Source organism: Chinchilla lanigera, unplaced genomic scaffold (genome assembly GCF_000276665.1).
Source record: "Chinchilla lanigera isolate Chin_1 unplaced genomic scaffold, ChiLan1.0 scaffold00056, whole genome shotgun sequence".
Taxonomy (NCBI): domain Eukaryota; kingdom Metazoa; phylum Chordata; class Mammalia; order Rodentia; family Chinchillidae; genus Chinchilla; species Chinchilla lanigera.
In genome coordinates this window covers 4,008,367-4,031,712 of record NW_004955457.1, presented here as the reverse complement: position 1 = coordinate 4,031,712, position 23,346 = coordinate 4,008,367, and the positions used below count along the sequence as shown (strand labels likewise).

Here is a 23,346-nt window from a genome sequence, read left to right as displayed (position 1 = left end):
TATAGCACTTTCTCTCTCTTAAACAATGGGATCAAGTCGAGGAGGCAAAAGAACGGTGTGAAAAGCCAGCTGATTTTGGAGCCAAAGAGCTTTCAGTTCTGATAGAGGCAGTGACTTCCCTCACTGGTTTGGCAAGAGAATGGTGAGTCAACTACTTCATTGTCAAAAATAAGGTTATTAATAGATATTTTTAGGCATTTTTATGGTATTAAATGTCTTTCTTTATACATTACAATTCTGACCCTAATTTAACATATGTTTTCTAGAAAATATTTGTGAAATTTGTCTATTAACTGTTGTTCTTGGTGAATATAATTAAGGATGTACTAGAGTGATTCCTTTTCACCTTCTGTTTAATATGTCATTGAGTAAAAATTTTTGTCTACATCCATTATTGTCCACTTCCATATTGTAAAGATTAGCTCTTACAGTTAACAATATAAGGAAGAATGTTAGTACAAATAAAACAGTACCCAAATTCATACTTTTATAATAAAATCCTCATTTAGCTGAGATGGAAATCTCTCCCCATGTAGCCCAGGATTACTGACCAATGTTGAATGTGAATTTAAATTTTAAAAATTAAGAAGTTTATCAACCTAGGTGATTTCTAAGTGTGGAATTCAGATATTTATTTCATTATAACTATTTCTGAAAATGGTGGCAACAAAGTTCCTGCTCACAAATTCCTTTGATGTAACAAAAGAAAATCTGCTGCCAACTTGTTCATTTTTTGACAGTCTATTCTTGAAAATACTGCAAAAAGCACACTTACCATAGGGCATTGATGGGAGTAACAGCGAGTTCAATTCTTTTGAATTCTTTTGATCAGTTTGAGAAAAGTATCATCACAGAATTTCAAGGTGTCCTTGTGAAGTAGCAACTTTTGTGATAATTTTACCAATACCAACCATGCAATGGTTCTTACAGATTATTACTATTAAATTGGCAAAGGCACATTTTTAAAGGTAAAATAGGTGGGATATTTATCATTTATATAAATATCACAGACGTGTCTATATCTATCTATCTATATTTATTCACTCTAGGATGTAGATATGATGATTAGGTATGTGTTTTTATCCCCTACAAATAACAGTCCTTTGTTTCCTGAGTCAGTTACAGCTCTATGAATAAGAACGATGATTTTGTGTCACATAATGCAAACCAAGACGTTTTTCAGATGGTCCCTTAATCCTAAAGAAATAATACATTTCTATCCCTTAATTTGTTAACAGATCATAAAAATCTGTAACAAGGTTTGTTATGTCTCAGATTATTTGTTGATTTTCTAGAAATTCTATTTTGTGATCTTAGTTTGTCCACCAGGTTAAAACATTCTATTCACATTTCCTGAAAATATCTTGATATTATATGTACTTCCTCTTAAAGCTATAATCAAATTGAGTGGGGAAAGTTCCCTAAATGCTCATAGTTACCAAATCCTGGTCAGAATGAAATCAGGAAATGCACATGATCAGCCTCATCCTCTTTCATATCTACATAGAAAAATAACATATCCTTTAATCATGTATGAAATGCACCAAATTAAAGAGTTTAAGAAAGTGAAACATATCTACAGTATGGAAGGTTATGCATTAAATAGACCTTGTTTTTCATTTACCAAATTTAAATACTGGTAGTAATCGATGTGTTCTTGGGAAAAGTCCTTCTATTTACACAACTTCAAGAAGAAGCAGATGGAGAAGCAGATGAGGTCAGACAGCTCAAGTAGTCAGTGTGGAAACTTACAGAGAACATGCTTTATGGATTCGAATATTCTCTTTTAAGTGCTTCGAGAGAGAGTAACCCTGCTGGAAGGCAAGACTTGTAAGTACTTTGCCTGGTTTCAAACTCTTTAGTTAAGGCAATATTTAAAACTAAGGTTTTAGAAAGCTACTGAATTCAGTTAACGGTTGCTAGTGACAACCTATAGTCATGGTAATCAATTAACTTATAGAACTGGAGGGGCTGGGGATTTACTTCAGTGGCACAGCTCCTGCCTGGCAAGCATGAGGTCCTGAGTTTGATTCCCTGTACCGGAAAAAACCTCCCCAACCCCCCAAAAAAAGAACTCGATTTAATCAGAATGTAGGATAAAGTCAAATTCTGTCTCTTTATATGGGATCCTACTCTTACATCTTTTCTGCTGTTGGAACAGAAGAAGTGTGCAGGGGACAAAGGAGTTAAGGGACACAACAGATTTTCCTCAGGGGGAGCAAGCATTAAAGTACTACAAAACATTCTAGGAACACAGGTTTAAAATGTTAAAAATGAAACCCAATATGATTCTCCCAGATCTAGGAAAAATCTTCAGGAAGTACTTCAAAAATTCTTGATAGTAAGGGCTCTTAGTGGGACAAAAGGCTGGTTTCTGGTCTCCTGTGTGCATAAGGGAAGTCTTCCAAGCCTTCCCCTGCTCTAAAGGCCTCCAGAGGGTACACTGAGTCATAAGCCTCAGTGATCTGCTTATAGCTTTGGATTCAAGGCATCTATTACATTGAATTTGTAAAAATAAATGAGAGATGAACAACACAAATAACCTAAGGGAAGTGATCCAAGCACAACATCCCAAAGATGGAAATATTAGAATTAAAAAAAAATAAAAATTATTTATGCTTAAATGCAGAGGGCTTAAAGAAGAAAAATAAGTCTTTAAAAATACACACACACACATACACACACACACACAACTCATTCAGCCACTTAACTGGGCAGTGATTGTGTTTTCTAACCATGAGGCTATATTGTGCTTCCTGTTAGATGTGCATAGGTGTAGTAAACAGAAATAGTCACTGTCATCTAAGATCTTGTAGTCTAGGGACAGAGAGTGGGATTGTACAATAAAACTAAGACAAATACAATGAATATACAATAGTTTATTGTGGTAAATGTTATAAAAGAAAAAATATGGGAACTGTTAAGTTGTAAGTAAGACTAAGAAGTCAGGAAAAGACTCTTTGAGGAGGTACACTTAGGCTGAGAAAACAAAATAACTAGGATGTCACTGGCTATTACTGGGGCATAAGTGCGCCAGGTGAAGGGATACCCCAGCTTGGTTGAAAGGGTACTGGAAAGACAATGGAGAGAAAGATGATTAGAAAAATAATCAGGAGCTCTACAAGCCAAGGCTCTGATACTTTACTCCAGTGATGATTTTATGCAGAGGAATGACACAATTTGGACTTTCTCTTAAAGACTAAGAGGATTAAATTGTTAAATTATTTTCATAGTTCAAGCTGAAAAAGACAATGGCTCGGATTAAGGTAATGGCCATGGAGTACAAAAAGAAGAGGATGCTGTCCATATGATATTTTGGAGTGGAAGCAAGCATTTGCTCTTCAGTCTCAAGCGCTTGGTTTGAGAGGTTGTGACATTCAGGAGGAATTCAAAATATCTGAAGGGGAAAATATGGTGGCAAGAGACAAATCATTTCAACAGGTAAAACTGAAGGCAGAAGGGGCTTAGAAAGAGGAAGAAGGAGTCCATTCTGGGTGTGTTACACCTGAGATGCCCTGGGATTTCACTGCGTCAGCACCAAGGACAGAGAGGCAGACAGAGAAGGAGTCAGGAGATGGAATTTGATAATCTAGGGAGATGATCTAGGTATCATATGTGCACTGACAAGAGGCCTAGACACTGGTGCTGAGAAGTTCCACTGTCTTCAGGGCTGCTTACTGCCAGCGTGATAATAAGAAGCAGGAAAGAAGAAGATGTTTTGAGAATATGATTACAAGCATAAGCCAAGAATTCAAGTTGGCTGCAGCAGGTTGTGAGGAGGAAAAGTCAGCTCAAAGAAACTGAACTGAAGGGAAGAGGTGAAGAATTCTGTGTGTGCTACTATGGCTTCAGGTGCAGTGGTTCTGCTGACCATTTTTCTATGCAACTAATGAGATGTAAAAAGAACTAATACAAGGAACTGTAACAAAAGGTATTTACTTTAGTTACTGGGAAATTTCTCTCTTCCTTCCCTGCCTCCCTCCTTCACCTTTGTTTGTTTTCCCTCCCTCACTCACTCTTTTTTCTTCCTCCCTTCATTCTCCCTCTCTTGTTTTAGTAGAGATTTAAAAAATTAAATTCGGCTTCTAATGAAATTTATAGATTCTCTTTCTGAACATGACATTTTACTATTAAAAGCCAGTATACTCTGCAGAACTATTTAAAATTGTCTTACTTATAATCTTTCTTGAAGAAAAAAGGATAGGTTAACCAACTTTTGAAGATTTTGCTAATGGTGTTAGACCCTGTAACAAGTAACGGGCCTTAAAAATAAAGAAAAAACATTCTGAATTTATTCACACTTGAAAGAGATGAGTGCATTAATTCATGTAGATGAACAAAACCTATAAGGGCAAAATATATAATTGGATTCAATCACATAGGTTTTTTAAAAAGTCAGTATTAGTATGATGTGAGTTTTTAAATATCCCCTATTAGTTTAACACAGGATCTAGCTAAGTGTTATAGTTGACTGTATGAATCTAAACACAGAAATCGTGGTAATGTGATAATGTTATAGAATAAAACAGCTTTTCAAATCATTTTGGAGATTTTAATTAAAGAAAACATATAAACTAATATTAAATCATATTCCTATCAACCCACTAATATGATATCAGTTAACATTGAAACAACTCCCATTAACATAGTATTATAAAGGCAAGGTAAAGAAAAAAAGCATAAACACAAGCCTGTGAGTTTTATTTGGAAAATAGCAAAGTAACAATGGTGTGAGATGGCAAGCGCAAGGTCGCGAGTTCCCGGTACCGGAAAAAAAACAAAAAACAAAAAACAAAAAACAAAACAAAAAAAAAACAATGGTGTGAGAGAAATAAAATTTCTTGTGGTGCAGGTAAGGAGAAATAAGTTCTGTGTTTGCTAAGAATATTGCCATGTACACATAAGGTCGAGTGATGTAGGCGCCTTCCCCCGTTACCTCACTAGGAACCACGCGGTAAGCTCGCTGTGCAACACTGAAACTGAACCCCCGCCGAGTCACAGGAGAACAAAGCCAGTACTGCTTGTCTCTGGAATTTAGCATAATTATAGCATTTCTTTCAGTCCTAGCTTATTATCTTAAGGAAACAAATAATTTAAGTAAAATATTGACAAACTATGTCAACTGATAATAGGCTTAAATTTCAGCGGAGGAAATATTGAGTTGTGGGACCTCAAAGAAAGCTAAGATCCTGTGTGATTTTACCAGACATGGTTTCCTGTTCCAGGAATCTTACTCAATAATATCATTACTTAGGTATGTGTTCTTAACCACGAGATGGATTACAAAGAAAAAAGAAAAGAACAATAACAAAACCCCCACAAAAGCTTGCATTTTCCCAATGTAATTGTGTCATTGAAATAAGAACTAGGAGCGTGTGTAAATGCAGGCGTTCTTAGAAAGGTGGACCTTTAGGGTCATTTTCTTCATGTTATTCTATGCGATCTTCCTTTACGAGAAGGAAGAACGTACTGGCTATTCACCCACCGTGTGTTATTACTGTCATTATGAATCCATTAGATATATTCAAGTGAGCTGAGTAACAGCCCTGTGACCAAAAATTCTCCTCTTGCTTTTAGTATAGCATTTGGTAGAATATGCTTTTAGTATAGCATTTGATAGAATACAAATTGTTCCTTATTTACTTTTCTTCTATGGAAAAAGTTCTCGGAAAATATAAAAGTCCTCTCCTTTGCCCTTGGGTATCAATAGAAAAGTAGGTCATGACTATGAGTTCTGACTATTAAGCTGTTTCATTTGTGACACTTGTTGTGATAACCATTACACAGCTGTCTGAGATTATATATATATTGTTACTGTTCTGAATATTTTGGTGTACATATTATATACAATTCCTCATTGAGCAATTGATTTATCTAATGACCTAGATGCAGAAAGAGAACTCAGTTGTTAAAGGAAGATTATATATATATTTTTAACACTAATTGTGAAACTTTAATGCTGTACCCATCTTTTTTGCCCAGTGGCATCCTCTTGCCACTGTAGTATGTTTTTCTCCTTTGGCATCTAGATCACAGGGGCAGTAAGTGTCCCTGTTTTCCAGCTCACCTCAAATGGCAGACAGGATCAAGTGTATGCACTACAGCTCCCTTAAGCTTTGAGGAGGGTAACCATGAATACATCTTATACTGGCTACCAGTGTCTCTCCAGTAGACAAAAGCTTGGATCACTCATAATATCAGCTAGATTTATTGGTCCCTCTGTCTTGTTTCCACCTTACTCATGAGTCTTTCACCTCCAAAATGAGTTTCTTTCAGTCAAATCCTTATTTCTTGAGTCAAGGGATGGAGCTCAGTGGCACAAGCACCTGCCTGGCAAGCACAAGGTCCTGAGTTTGATTCCCAGTATAAAAAACAAACAAACAAACAAACAAACATTTTAAGAAATCCTTGTTTTTTGAGTAGTTTCTATTTCTGGAAGAAACTAAACTAAAATCCACGTCAACATACTACTATTCCTAACTCTGAAATATTTGTAATTTTAACTTAAACTTTAGACTAAAATTACAAATGTTTGTTTACACAGACTTCTCATTGTGGTTTCATATGTTAGACAGGGAGACAGAACGACATACCCAGAAGAGATGAGCTAAATATGGAGGTGTGAAAAGTAGTTCTATGATCACAAGAAATTTAAACCAGTGAAATTAAAATACTTAGTTTGCCATCAATTTAATAATTAAATAACTTTAATCATTTTTATGCTATCTGTTCAAAGTTTTAAAAGGAGTCACCGATACAGTAGGATGTATTTCTGCCTGGTATTTATCTAAACTCTGGCAATAGCACTTCATCAATCTTTTAATTTTCAAGCAGCTATTCACAAATAGGATTGCACAGTAAAAATGTTTCCTTAATGGTTTAATATTAAAAAGTGGAGTTTTTTTGGAGGGTGATCTGTTGGTTACCAAATCCACCCAGCACCTAGGAAAATGATTCCTGCCATGGCTCAATCAGAGGCTCTTCTAAAATTCCGCAGACATCTAAGACTGCAAACTGCTATCCCTACTTCTGTTTCCATGGAAATGGGCTTCAGATCAAGGGGGGGGGAAGGGATGGGGTTAGTAGCTTTCAAATAATCATTCAAAATCATGATTAGGTCTTTAGAGCTTCCTTTTTAGGTGATTATTTTGTAGCCTCTTAACCCCCTTTTGCCAGTCTGTTTCCATGGAAATATGACAAAAATGGATGCCCACGGCTCAAGGAGAGATTATTAGCGTTCTTGTGAATTTCAGCTTTGGCTGCAGCCTAGGTTGAGGAAGATTATTTTATTTATCAGATTCATACATTAACCTACACTGTTTATACATACTATAATTTTTCCTCACAATGTCTACTTTCTTTAAAAATTCTCTTCTCATACTTATAGCTATTATCAAATGAAATAGAATAATTGAGACATCACTACAAAAGGCCTCAGTTTTAAATTCAAGTACATGAACCAGGACATGTAACTGCAAAGAGTGTCAACACCTTCAGAGACCTGCAGAAGAAAATATTATATACTTACTGGACATAACATTTATTAAATAGGTGTTGGCAGATAAGCAACAAGGGTGATGTTAAATATTACACAAGCAATAATGCACAGAATCGACTATTTAAAGCAACTGCCTTGTATCAGCTGATTATCAGCTGTCATGCAATTATCGATAAAAAATTAAGTTAAAATTGCCTTATATAAGGTTCTTAGTATTATTATTATTAGTAGTAGACTATTCAAGGTAAGAGACTAAGCTTGAAAGACCTACAAAGGATCTTTAAAGAAAAACTAGTAAGAATATATAGCCTTCCATCTAAAAAAATCAAAGTGCATATGTTTGGATCTTCTTTCATATAAAGGTCATTCAAAAATCAAAACCGGGGCTGGGGATTTAGCTCAGTGGCAAAAGCGCCTGCCTGGCAAGCGCAAGGTCGTGAGTTCGGTTCCTAGTACCGGAGAAAAACCAAAAAACAAAAAAAAAAAAAAAAAAAATCAAAACCATTCTTATAAATAAGGACATTATGCTAAAAAAAAATAGAGGAAGAATGTGCATGGCCCTTTGCTAGAATCCCTGGCAAGATATCTGGTGTTGAATATGAAAGAGTAACAGCATGCTACATATAAAATTTTATTCTGTCCTGCCCTCTGATTTGCTGAACAGCTCAATCTACCATTTTGCTCTGAGAAAACTTAAGGTTCTGATTGACCTTATGAAATACTTTTATTCTATAGAACTCCTTTATTATTTTCTATTTGGAAGTTTTTTTACCTATAGACTTCTGTCTTCTGAACTTGAAATTGACAAAAAGTACATTTCAATTGGTAATGATCAGATTGAGATCGATTCCAAACTTAAAGTCAGCAGAGTAACTTACTGCAGAAACTAACCTCGTTTTCAAATAGATCAGAACCACAGTAAAGTAAAGCAGCTCATTTAATTCTTCAGCTCATAATCACTACTCTAAAAACAGAATTTACCCTACTCGTTAAATACACCATTTTTGGCTGGCCCTCAAACCAAATCTGGTATTTCATCTTGTTTGTGTTAATGGAGCCTTACTGGAATACAAGCACATCCATTCACATTTTGGCTTGTTTTTTTTTGTTTTGTTTTGTCTTAATTATCTATGACTGCTTTCCCACCGAAAAGGTCAAGATGTCACACATAAGACATGGTTTGCAACTCCTGACTACTGAAGGAAATATTTACTGACCCTGCCAAGGCCAGGAGCCTGCTCTGAGGCTAAACCTGCCATCTCCTAACCTTGTGAACTTAAATTAACCTGGACTATTGTGTTATCAGGATTAGATGAAGAATTATTTGTAAATTATTTATATAGTGCTTGTCAATTACCTCTGCATAAATATTATTTATTATCTAGAATTTATCAGTTTGTAAGCACTTTCTAAATATCAGTGACTTACCATTGTCACCACCACATAGGCCTTTTTATACGATTTAGTGTAACTAATTTTAAGAAATCCATTGGTGAGACTTGATTGTTTAATATAAGTGGTAACTGATGGCTGTTAAATACATTTTCAGTTCAGATTATATATTACTTTCACTTAATATATATTTGGCTCTATTTACCAACAAAAATGAAAACGTTCCATGCTTGATGCACAGAAGGTTATTCACTTTGAGGATTTTAAATAGCTTCACATTTTAAACATAAGTTCTAGTGCAGTACCTAGGTTGATAGATGTGAAACAGAGGTGATCTAAAAGGTATAATATTATGTGGCTTTAAAAATTTCACTTATAAAATATACAACTTCCAGAGAAGAAATTTTGTAACTTGTGCATGCTTTCATTTTTTCCACTCTCAAAGCAGGCTGTGGAGTAATGGATAACAATATGAATGCTGCGTGCGTACTTACATCCATGAACTCAACATTGGCCTTGGGACCAGTCGTCTCATTGAGGATCTTAATAGCCACAGGAATCTTCACTGTTTCTCCTTCAGGAACCCAAATACCCTTCAGGAAAAATGCATCACATTAAATCTACATGAATGCATACATAACATTTATAACAGAAATAAAATTTGATTTGACCTCTCAACCTACTAATTACCTTAAAAGTTCTATATTCTTTCATTCAATCAAAATTTAGTACTTGTTATATGTCACAAGTTCTACTGCATATTTATTGTCTGATTTCATTATGTGATGATGAAAGATATTTACATAGATATTTACATAGATGCTGTCAAGGTATTTACACTATTATGAATTTCAATTTGTGTACATGTGAAAAAACTGGATAGTGAAGAAAGCATAGAAATAGAATGGAGAAAACAACAATACTTGGATGAAATCATGGACTTCTTAAGCCTTTGAGAAGGCTATTATATTTTTAAAATTCTGATCGTCTCAACTATAATATAGAAGAATGGCCTACATAATGTTGGAGGTTCCAGCTTTAATATTATCTATTTTCAAACTAAACCATAGTCTTGTGTTCTTCAAGTTCAGAATGATTTAAGAAATAATTTTCAAAGGTGATTATTTCAGAGTCCATTTTCAAAGGCACATACTAGGGAATATTGAACACATATTGATTTGTATATGTTATTAAATTCTGTGCGTATATGAAAGTTTTTATTACCTCTGAAGTAAAATATTTACATAAAATATTTATATTGGCCATTATTAATTCTTTCTAGTAACATATAATTATAATATCTCCACAGGATCTATGCACTGGGAAAGAATAAAGTTGATAGCAATAAAGCTAGTAACATTTGCGTAATGTAAAACATTAAGATAAATATTAGCATTTCTGAGTAAACTGAATTGAAATATTTAAATGAGGAAAGTAATTCTGACAAGACATAAGGATGGACAGAGGAATATATTTTAGAAAGCATACTGCCAAAATGAACACACAGCAAATATGAAGTGAGGCGGGGAAAAATATTTTAGATTTTAACTTATTAATCTTGACACCAACAAAGACTTCTTAAGACAGTTTTGAAATGGAAGAAAGACAAAAATGGACCTAGACAAAATATATTCCAGCATAGGTCATCTATATTTCATGTTTTCTTATTATCAGCTGGTGTTGGTCCTTTAAAAACTAAATATTTAGTTTTTTCCCTTTGATCATCTATAGTAAAACATAATATACTTGTGTTAACCAAAGTTGTAGCAATATGAGAAACACATTTGTTCACAATACTAATGTTAGTGGACCCAAGTTCTTGGTGTTGAACAAAGACTGAGGGAGACCTCCCTGAAGAGCAGTGAAGTCAAAGTGCACTCCACAGGGTGGAGCTGGCTGGTGGGCGCTCGCCACTGGAGGAGTTTTGGTGTTGAGGGTTTTAAGCATTAGGGTTTGGGGCAGGCTTGAAGGGTTGGCCTGAAGTTTGCTCTTGCCAATGAGTGGTGTGGCTCAGCCCATTGGTGAGGCAGTGAAGTTGTTGACCTCTTGAGGCCTTTGGAGAAGCTGAGCAAAGCCCTCCGCAGGGACTGAAGGATGTGTGTCAAAACTGCACAGTCAATGACATGGTAAGTAGGTAGGGCCCTGTCACCTGCATGCCTGGGGTTTACTGTATATAAATTGAGTCACCTAATTTCTTTCTCCCAGTGTATTTAGACCTGAGTATCCCAAACCAGGGTTGGTGTTTAACTCAGAATGTGGACCTAGCTGAGAAATTGAGCTCCAAAGTGGGCCCTTTCTTCTCTCTCTGGCCAATTTCAGCTACCTCCTGTGTCAGCTAATAAAGAAAAATATTTTAACCTTCAGGAGGTAAATTTAAGGTCATATTTTTATGCAGAATCAATAGGCATATGTATGTGTCAAATGCAAAATAATATTCTAAGCGCTTTGTGCTATGAATTTCTTTTTAAAATTAAAACAGAAATGGGTAAAAAATGTGAGCCTAATATCAATAGGTCTACATTTTCTCATTGAAGGTATCTAGGGTGGAGAACACACTTGCTATTATTCAATAAGATAACCACAGAGAGTTACTCCATAAAGATATCACATCAATATTAAAATATTCTTAAAATATACTTTTAAATGAGAATATAAATTCAGTGAGAATTAATTTACTTTGCTTTGGAAAAAAAAGATATAGTAACTACTTTCCAGATCTGACCATATAAAAATTCAACTATACTATTACAATCATGCTGTTCTTAATAATTTATGCTTAAGCACAGCATTTCTCCATTGAGGAGGAAAACTTAATTGAATAATTTACCAAGCAGTTTATGTTTCTGTGGTGAAGAATAATCTTTTATACTTTAGTATATAATCATTGCTTTGTTAAAACTAAAGACTAACAATACACATTCCAGGCATAAAATTCAAACAAATTCAAAGAACTTTCAAAGAGCTTTCTTACAGGTAATTTTAACAAAAATAAAACACTCATTAAAAACAAATCATTACTTATCAATAAAGATATACTTCTAAATGCTAGTATTTTCCCTGCTGATGTCATTAAGTAGCATTTCATCTTGAATCACAGTCTCCACAGTTTAAAATGAAATTTAGTTTCCAGGCCATATCACTTAAGAATATATAAGGGTGATTGTAATTTAGAAACAATCCAAGACTGAGTTATTTTAAAAATGAAAGTTAGCTATAATACATTTAAAACAGGCCATTTATCTTTGTCTCTCTTCTCCATAAACATATACATTTGTCTTGCGCTAAATGTGTCCTAAGAGAAGGAGACTCTAATACCGTCATACTGACTTGTCCTATGGCATAGAACAGAACCCTCCAGCTAATCATATTCTTTGTACTAGCGTTTCTTGCCTTCTCTCAAGACTGTATTTATCCCAACTTACTGAAAATACATTTTTAGAACTGTAGTAAATGAAGTTATAGAAAGGATGAGCATTAGAGTCTCTTATTCTTGTTATTTACCATCAAAATAAATGTCACCATAATTAACCTTGGGCCTGGCTTCTAGACTGATTTTATAAGTAAGCTAAATAAGTAAACAGGCAAACACCATCATCTGAGCTTTCTCTTTCAAAAAAATACCTCTTGCTGAAAATTCATAATATTATCCTTTCCTCCTATCAGGCCTGCATTTCTCATATAAAGTTAATTTTTAGTTTGCACATAATGGCAAGGACATCAAAGTGATGAGCATTAACTAATAAATCATATATGCAAAAAGGCAGAGAAAATGGCTTAAAATGCATTTCCATCCTATTAGCACATCAGCAAATTCAAGTGGGTTCTAAAGAGATCAGATGTTAGCGTTCTTATAAATATGCTTGTGAATAAAAGTAAAGAAAGAAAGAAGGAAGAGCAAAAATTTTGGTATTTTACACAGATGTGTGAGACCTCATGGTGCACTGTTTAGCAAGAAGGAGAAATGGACTGTTCAGGATATTTTTGAGAGAAAAGGAAATTTGTCAAAGGAAGAACAATTTTGAAAGGGGCTCAGAGGGCACTGGGAGACAGAACTATATTTGGCTTTATACCAGCATTTCCTGTCTTCTCTCAGGACTATTTATCCCAGCTTGTTCAATAAAAATTAATGAATTCATTTGTGCAGCAACTTTTCAATACTATAAAGGTCCTCTCTGAATATTAAATGGAAACTAGCTTGGCTAAAGTAATTACTTTGTCTATGATTTTTTTGAAAAGCAGGAAACAAAATTTAAATAACTGATGGCATGTGTGTGTGTGTGTGTGTGTGTGTGTGTGTGTGTGTGTGTCTGTGTGTTACTTACTTTATAAACAGTTCCAAAAGCACCTGAGCCAAGAACTTTTATCCTCTTTAGTTCAGTTTCTTTCAAAATACGAAGTTGAGCTTGATTGGGTGCTGTACCACTAGGAGTTAAAGGCTCTACCAACTGCAAAACAAGGAGGTAAGATTATGTAACTGTCCATCCAGTAATCACCTCTCTCTCTCTCCTCTTCCCTCTTTTCCCCCCTCTCATTCTCATACATGCAAAACACACAAATGTGGTTATTGCTGACCAGTAACTTTTTAATATAATCCACTCAGCTTCATAGATACACATTTTTGCCATTCCTTCAGACCCTATCTTTTCTATTTTCTGATTTTTTCCCAGGAGACTTCAAGAAACAAATATACCCCACCTTGAGATGTTATAGGCTCAGAAATACTATGCATAAAAATATAGAAATGCTACCTTCTTAGTGCAGAAGAGGGGAAAGAATTCAGCCAGTGTCAGTACCTCAGGACAGACTTTCCAAAACTTAAGTGACACTATGAATTGCCTGGGTTTCTTGTCACAATACAGATCCTGGTTCAGTAGGTATGGGGTACATCTGAAATTTGGCATTTTTATGGTACCTTGGTATGATCATGGCCCTTGAACAATTTATAAGTAGCAAAGCCCTAGTGTATTTCCTAGATCAAAAATTCTATGATTGGATTCTAGACCACGAATGAGTGCTGGGGAATGCAAAAGAATACAGCAACACCAGAGGTTATTGAGGTTCAGTAGAGTACATATAGAGTTCAGAACTATTCATGGTTTCAGGCATGCAACTGGAGGTCTTGAAACATATCATCCACAGAAAAGGGGGGTGACTGTACACAAGAAAGACTCAATACCAGTTTATATCCTTTGCTGTAATTTTACATTTAAATTCATGCTTAAGGGATAAAGCAAGTGAGAGAAGTAGGAGGGTATTTTTTTAATTAAAAAGACAGTAAGCATTAAACAAAGACAAGCAGCCCATTCTTTCCCTGCATCAGGAAATAATTAAAGGCTACTCCTACTCACATTGTCTTGAAACCAAAGTACTATTTCAAAATGTGTGTTTACAGGGCTAAGTATACCGTGGCCCTCCAGCTTGGGTGTTATTATCGTGCGTCTATGGACATCATGGCCGATTGAAAGAGCAGAAAAGAGTTTTAAACTCAGGTACATGTAGCAGTAGCAAGAATCTTAGGAAGAATATCATAAAATTTACCAAAACTGCTATTTTCTACTAGTTTTACAATTAATTGGGCTTTATTTCATTTTTAAATTTATATTGCAAAGAGATAAATTTGATAATTCCTAACTATAGTCAAGTTCCATAAAAAAAATCACTAAATTATTGCTAAATCAGAGAATTTCCCAAAAAGATTTCTCTTCTTCTGAAGGTAACTCTCCTGTCCAGGAGTTATTTGACAGATGTTTACATATAACTATGTAAGATGAGAAATTTTCTGAATAATTTTTAAAAATTAGACATTAAATTGAAATGAAATCACATGCAAAATTGAAGGGGATTTGGCACTTTGCACTAGATACTTGAAATATTTATTACCTACGTGTGCCTTTGAATATATCATGTGATAATTTCATATCTTGAAAACTTCACAGTACTTCCCAAGAGTTTGAGTCTCCTAGCGTTACATTTTACATTTTCTCCAAACACATTTTCCTCCAGGAATCTGAATGCTATAGCTTTTTTAAAAGCTTATTCTCAATTTACAGACCAGTGATGATATAGTAGAAATAGGACTGAGTTGCAGCTTGGAGGTGTGACTCCCAGGCTTAGGAAACAATTTGTCCCTCCAGGGCTCCTTATTTCCAATCTGAGAAATAGGTGTAGCAATAATCACATTCGAGGACTGTGAAGGGAAGAAATGAGACTACACAGGCAGAAATTCTGGAACATTATCAGGTATTTTATGGGCACTCAATCTGTTCCTCTCCAAGGGATATGATCATGTCCTAGGAAAGTATATTTTAATGAAAGTATATACTAAAACATCCCACTGGTACCTCAATACATATGTCTTGAAAAATTATTTTTGGTACTTTTTATGAAAATAACAGAAGAAAGTCAATGAGAAACAATATGATTCTGGGAAAGTGTTTCAATTTTAAATGTATTACAACAACATATCTAGCTTCCAACAATTTTTCACCCTTGATGAAGATGTGTAACTTTAGTATAGATGGATTTAAATTGGTTCTCTTCAGAATTCCTAGGGTTGGCTGGGCGTGGTGGTATATGCCAACAATCCCAGCATTTGGGAGCTGAGGCAGGAGGATCACTGCGAGTTTGAGACAAACCTGAGCTACAAAGTGAGTTTAAAGGACAGTCTGAACTATATATGGAAGCTTTGTCTCAAAAAAACCAAAAAACAAATCAAAACAAAAAACAAAAACAAAAATAATAAAAAAAAGAATACCTGGTCTATTTAGATGATGGTTTGAAATTCTAATTATTTAACTTTTACTAGGAAAAAGGTGGGAAAGCTACAAGTATTTATCCTGAAAATAAAAAATAGTTTAGGGCTAAGTTGTTTCTATAAAAAATAAAATTCTTCTATAAAACAAATCAATATGCTTATTTAACAAGAAAACGACAACTCCTTAGAAGGTACTCTATTAAAAGAAAAAAAATGAAGCAGTGTAAGGCTCTTCATACTAAAAATACTTCCTTGCACATGGCTCAAAGCAGAATTTCTCCTTTAATTAATCAGTCACCTAAATGTCCATGCCAAGACTTACTTTCATATCCATCTGTAGTTTCCTCCCTTTTCAGAATTCTCTCACCAACTGCTCTAAACTGGCCAGGAGGGAGAATTCTATCTGCCTGCAGCATCCTAGGTAAACCGATTTCTCCATTTTCATTCACATGTGCAGTTTTTAAAGCAATCAAGTCAATCATTTGTGAATATCCATTTAAAATATATGCTGCTATTATATCTTATGTATGCATTTTATTCTCTTTATTTTGCTTGACCAAGTGTGTTTATTTGACATCACATTCAAATTCAGAGAACTCCATCCTTAAAATGTATATTCCTATATGTAGCTGTAAACTAGTTTCCTGAAGTTTCCCCGTGATTATTTTACATAGTTTCAAACTCAGAGGAAAAGAGTTAAACATCGAATTCATTATCAGTGCGCAAAACTTATGAAAGAATATTACCATTTCTGCTAGTGTTAAGAAGAATCCAGATTACTGTCACACTGATGAAAGAAAACAAAACTCAGGTAGTCTAATTTTCAGATCTGAATTGTACTGAATTGTTCAGGCCAGCATAGATGTAGGTGTCAGGGGAAAGAGATAGGGTGTGAGTTGAGAAGTGTCTGGTATTGCAAAATCTTCTCTTATTGTTTTTCTTCTGTATGCCGTGCAAGGAAAACTAACAGCTTGCATGATCAGTGTGGCAATATAAGAGGAATTATAATAATTTATGGGTAATTTACATATTCACAATAACTACCATGCATAATATTAAATGCTTCTCATGAATCATGTTGTTAGTTCTGTGCCATTACAACACTAAGCTTTATTCTGTAAGCTCCCCTCTTTCACGGATGACATAATGAGATCATTGGCTATCGATTTAAAGATCATAATTAAAGTACACATTGCTTGCCTATCTGACTACATTTTGAACCAGAAAATTTTTCTCTCATTCTCACGTGTTCTTACTTTTACCACTGAGGTATCATCTACCCAGGCTTTTCTAGTTCAGCTGCTACTGAGATATCCTGTAGCCAAAGTTTCCTAATGGAAATCCACACTGGGAAAAAAAAAAATCGAGATATACCCCCCAATATAGTAATTTCTTCTCTACTCTCTCTAAACTATAAATCTACTTTGACTAGCTTTATTATATATTCTGCTTCTTCATTAGTTTTGTATGAAATACAAAAAAACCCACTATACTCTCATCAAGAAATTGAAGAGAATTCTCATTTGAATTAGGAAACTGAGCATCAACTAAATCTCAAACCTAATGAAAATCTCTAAAGAAGTGCATAAAAAAGGTAATAAACAACTCACCTCTGTTTCTAGGAATCTTCTTAAGGCCCTTTTCTTTTTGATGCTCTTTCTCCTGACATAAACTGCAAATGTCAGACCTACTATGACCAAGATGAAGAGCCCACCAATGACTCCAGCAGCAATTAGGGGAGTTCTGCCAACCAGAATGAAAAAAAAAAAGTATGAAGAGAGAAAAGACAAAGGACGAAAAAGACCAGTGTTTGGAATATTATGCGCATTTCATAAAGTTAGTCATTTACAGGAGGGGCACATGACAGTGCAGTAGGGCTGTAATGAAACCTTTCTTGTAGCCAAACTGCAGCTTCTAGCTTGGTTTAATGAATACACCATGTATATACAGAAGAGCAGTCACGACATGCCTTTTGATGAAAAAATGTAAACACTGGCAACAGAAATTAAAACATATGCTAAGAAACTGGTATGTGAACATTTGAAATTATTTTTATATGACTATTATCCAAAAATAAAGGAAAATGCATTTTAATAAGATTGCTTAGATATATAATTTTATTTCACTATTTTCTCTAAACCAGACTGTCTCAACAGTGGCACTATTGACATCAAGGGCGGGACACGAGTGTTGTGGGACTCTTCTGTGCACTTGAGGAGGTTTAGCAGCATCCCTGTCTTCTGTCCACTGGATACCAGTTGTACCCCAAGACAGTAGCCATGACAATGTTTCTGGACATTGGCAGATATCTGCTGACTTCATCCCATGTGAGAACCACTGTTCTAAACAGCAATGAGTAATCTAGAAGCACATGAATCTCCACATCTCTGGGGAACAAGGGTACCAGTAAGAGAGTCCTGTCTTTCCTATTTTGAACTCTGATAAAGACAACACTAGTAGAATAATGGGCAAGAGAAAGTGGTTTGGGTCAGACATTTTCAGTGTGATAACAGGAGTATGTGTTATATTTAGAAGCATGTCTAAGCATCACAAATATATTACTTGAAAAAATATAAAACATGCCATGGTGAGATAGGAAGAGATTAGAAATTTTATTTAAATTTTTTTTATAAGATTGGGCATGGGGGTGCATGCCTGTAATCCCAGCACTTGAGAGGCTGAGGCAGGAGGATCCTTGCAAGTTCAAGACCAGCCTTGGCTACAAATTGAGATCAAGTGAGACACTGTCTCAAAATGACAAAAATAAATAAGTACAATAAATCAATTAATAAATAAAATTTTAAAACTAAAATTAATTTAAATGTTTTTATAATATTTTCTGGGTTACTTTTCTCTCATTGCTGAGACAAAATACCTGATGCTCGGAATTAAGGAAGGAAGGGTTTATTTACCCTACATTTTGTGGAGGTTTATATCTATACTTGGCTGGTTCCAAGGCAGATTGGCACATGGCAGAGGGCAACAGTTCATGGCAGTGGAAGATAGCAAAAGCAACAAGAGCAAAAGGGAGGAGTGGTGGCAGAGAGAGAGGCTAGCAAACCTCTTTCACTCCCTTATATTGCATGCAAACTACCTGCCCCCGGGTGTGGGTGAGTGTAGCACTCACACCCGTAATCCCAGCACTGGATCATGGATCAATCATAAACTCTACAAGCCCGCCCCATGACTGCATGAGGCTTTGGGGGGACATACAGACACAAACCATAACAATATGTTTTAAACAATGATACAGTTTTAAAACATCACTTTTTACTTAGATAAATTTTCTTTGTGTGAAGTATAGTATAGGTAGTGATTTATTGTTCCACAATAAATCAGTACCTATAAGGTTATAGTAGTCAAATTTCTGAAATATATTAATTTCACTTGTCATAAGAAATAACCTGAAGCAAAACACATAGGGGTTACTTAAATAATTGCTTAAGAAAACATGACTGACATAAAAAAGAATTCCTTACATGCTTGTACTGTCTCTAATAAAGTATTTTTATCATATATTCCTATTTTTAGAAGAACCTATTCTATACACCTGCATTCTTTAGAAAAAATTACTTGCACTTAAAAAATAAATTTTTGCTCAAAGATACATCAGAATAGTGATAACGGACAATTCTAATAAAACCTTGAAATTCTAAAGAGCTCTTGAAAAAAAATCTGTTTAACTACTTGTACAAATAAAGTCAAGTCTTTTAAAGATCATGACTGCAATAGTGTCATACGGAACTGCAGAAAAATCTACAAAAGTATTTCATCATAAAGATTGTTTCCTGACAGCTCAAAGTACTATAACATAATGAAATGTTGCTATAATTCAACTAGATTTTCCTAAATAGGGTATAAAAGTCTATGCTGAGAAAATTAAACTATAATATAGACACAATCTCATCATTGTAATGTATTTTTGTGGGTAACAAATTTTTTAATGTGGCAGTTAAATATATATTTCAGAAAATATTTTATTTTTTCAACCAGAGGCATCATTTTCAGCTCAAATTTTACATATATTCCTGAAAAGTCACTACTATAGAGAAGGTTACATTTTTGTTTTTTTAGCCCAATTTTTTATTGCAAGATTTATAGATACAATGTGTGACACAACCACCATTGCTGATTTCCTATCACCTTGTTTTGAAATTCTGTATCATTTTTAATTTTTTTCTTTTTATTTTCTTTAAAATATAAAATAAACTTCTACACTTAAGAAAGATATATAGATCATTGAGAAGTGTCTAACATTGTTAATTCAAGATTTAAACCAAATTCTAAACCTTTATTGTTTATTTATTTTGTAAGAAAATAGGTAGTATGAATTTATGAAAATATATATCCATGTCAATATCAGTATACATTTAAAAAGATGCCTTGTCTTGGTTTTGTTTACTAACTTTGTTAATGATAGCTTCCAATAGAACTGAACAAGACTTTTAATCTTTTAATTTTATTCTGGTGGAGATTAATTATCATATAATCACTATTAAATTTGTTATGATAATCAAAATAAAATATTTAGGGGCTGGGGATTTAGCTTAGTGGCAAAAGCGCCTGCCTGGCAAGCGCAAGGTCATGAGTTCGGTTCCTGGTACCAGAGAAAAACCAAAAAAAAAAAAAAATTTAAAAATAAAAAATGGATTTTGGATTTTTTAGTTAACACTTATTTTCAATAGTTTTCTAGAAATGTTCCTCTGTTGCTTTGAAGTCTTTGCTCTTTTCTTTTCATACCACTCTGCAATAATGGTAGAGATGCAAACCTGAATCGATGAATTACAGCTTTTACAATTTCTGCTCCTAAAAGTCGTACATGAATGTTTGCCTGGCCATTTTACTAGGAAATTCTTCATATTCTTGAAGATTTTTCTCTAAAAACTAAATAATCATAAATAATCATAAAGATACAGATAGTAAAAGCAGAAAGGGGAAAAACTCTATAAGACAAGTTGCAGTTAATTTCATGCAGGTACTGAAATGAAATTCATAATCCACTGTCATGAAAAAAGAAGATAGTGTAGGTACTACAAGTGGATGTGAAATCCAATTCTGGATTCTTGATTTGGACAAAGCAGTGATACTCTTTCTGGAATAACTTGGCAAGCCTGAATACGCATTAGTAAGAGTTAAGTTGAATATTTGTTGTTGTAGGATGACACAGACCTTAAACAGGCAAGACTGGGCTATAAAGTAATGGGATATTAATATGAGGAAAACATATTCTCATATGTATAGGTGTGCCTATAGATGTATAGATCTAGAATATAAAATACAAAACTAAATAGTTTTCTAGGTAATATGAATATAATACTTTGCTTTTTTTTTCTACTTTTACTTATGTGTATTTCTTAACTTGTAATATGTTAATATTTTTTTGAAATGTTTTTTAATTTTAAAAAATGCAGAAAAAATAAATCACTGCCGGTAACTTCAATTTTGTAACTGCCTTGTTCACTTTTTCCTTGAATGTTCATGTTACAGTTTTTGCATTAAGAATTCATGTTGTTATTCCCTGTCTACTTTTATAATCTATGTACTTTTGCATATATTTTCTATTCATTATAGTTTAATGCTTGTACACTTTTAATTACCATTGTTTCTTACAATTAAAATTATGTTCCAGAAAACCAAGCTAATCTGAAAAGTTAATACATTTTACACACTTCCTATTTTTCCACTCCTCTCAATTTTAATGATTCATTGATATTTGCTATAAAATAGAGACCATCCTCCCCCAAAGTTAAAGCTTAACACTTTATGGAGATCATGGATAAAGAAAATTTAGCTACTTAAATTGTCTTTAAATTGCAATATATCTCTCCTAGGTCCATTATCGCCAACTAAGCTCAGACTGCAAGCTTTCTTTCTTTCTGTGAGGCAGAGGAAACTCTAGCTGGCTCAGATAGCACCACTGGGATAGGAAGGGTCAAACGCTAAGGGACCCACAATTCCTGTGTAATCCTTTATGCTATAAAACTGCTGTTGTTGGTTTGTCTTTGGATGTCCATTAACAATGATTTGTATTTCCCAAAAGATAGGAAAATTTCAAGTGTCCAGTCCAATCTTAAATTAAAAGGATGTAATCAGTCAATAGCATCATTCTTTAATTTGGAAATAGTACGGTGAACACGATCCCCTCACACCATTGAAGAAACTAATATTACAAGGATTCTGAATAACAAATCAATTTGATAGTTCATTTAAAAACAAATAATTTTTTAAAAAACATAAAAAATAAAAACATAATTTGATTTCAATAATTTCACTTAAAAGTTCAGAAAAATTACAATGCACTATGATCTATTGTCTGAAATGTTATTATCTTATAATCAGCAGTTGCTTCCAAAGTTATATCATTCATATAAAAAGGATACATTAATATTATCCATTACTGTATTTAAATCATGCTATTCCTCTTACCAGTTAATATAAAATATAAGAGGATAGAGTAAACTGTATTTTTATAAGCATAAAAGTATTTTCCTGCATGGATTTGTTTCCTCCTAGGGATCAGTTCACAAACAATATATAATAAAGTTAGTAGAATTTATGACTAAAATGCAAATATTTCTAAAATGTATTTTGTTAGACCTTTCCATTTAATGTCTTAATGGCTAGCTACCTTTTAAAAATGAACAAGGTTGTTGTTCTTTTGGTAAAACTAATATTTTGACTAATATAGTCATTGCAGTGAATGCTAAACATATACATTTTTAAAGTTAAAGCAAATACATTACTACAAAAGTCTCATTAAATTTTAATGTATTTGCATTTTCTTCATTTTTGAATATATAATAATTCTCCACTGTAAGATAAATAAAACTATATCTAATAATACACAGATGGTATAATTTGCAATTAATGGTATTGTCTTTAAAGCAAAGAATTTCACTGCTAGAGCTCATAAGTTAAATTAAATAATATGCTGGATCAGACTTCGATCTGCTTCACTGTTTATTTGTAGGTAGTAAAGGTTAAGCTCAAAACATGTTTATGTACTGTATAGAGGCATAAAAACAAAAACAGACGTCAGATGCATTTAATGGCATATTCTTCTAAGACAGGGACTTCTGGTATAATAAATGTTCCAAGTCTAGAAAATGGTGAAATACTGTAACATTATTTTTTAGTGGTAATTTAAAAATTCTGTGTGTTCAGCAATGCTTTTGAGTGAGATCAATTTAAGCTTCCATTTGGTGTTTGCGACCCAGTTGTGCTTGGTGCTTGTGTGAAATAATTCAGCTTATAGATACACAATCTTCCTCTGAGCTAATAGAAATATACACTCTGGAGCTACCTAGTCTTTTATTTATTTGTGAGATGAAGGTAAAATTAGAATGTGTTTTGTACTATCATTAAATCAAATTCCTTTACGTGTAAGTGAACCATACACTCCGTTTTGTCCAAGAGAGTTCCTGCCTCTGTAGTTATCAACAGCACTCTTTTGCTCTCAAAAATGCCCATATGTGATCAATAAATCAGCTGTTTATTCTACCTTGAGCTCAGCGTAGGGAAGGTAGGATATCCTGAGTTAAATATACATACGTATTTTTTTCCAATGTAGGTACATCTTCTTAAATATAAAGATAAATATGTGGGTATCTGTAAAGGCACTCAGGCAAGTGTACGTTATGATTTCCAGCAAGTTCTACTTGCTGGAGAGGAAAATTTATCACTGTCTCTAAATATATATATA

At 33.9% G+C, this 23,346-nt stretch overlaps 1 protein-coding gene across 5 annotated transcripts in view; it reads right to left on the bottom strand.

Annotated features, from left to right (window-relative positions):
• Erbb4 (erb-b2 receptor tyrosine kinase 4) overlaps positions 1–23,346 on the bottom strand; it is a gene marked incomplete at its 5' end in the record, with an annotated part of 1,058,248 nt that overhangs the window by 204,440 nt on the left and 830,462 nt on the right. For all 5 annotated transcript variants that reach the window (XM_005396938.2, XM_005396940.2, XM_005396937.2 and 2 more), the window contains 3 exon segments: positions 9,385–9,483; positions 13,213–13,335; positions 17,255–17,387. In XM_005396938.2, coding sequence (XP_005396995.1) covers positions 9,385–9,483; positions 13,213–13,335; positions 17,255–17,387 — 355 coding nt within the window.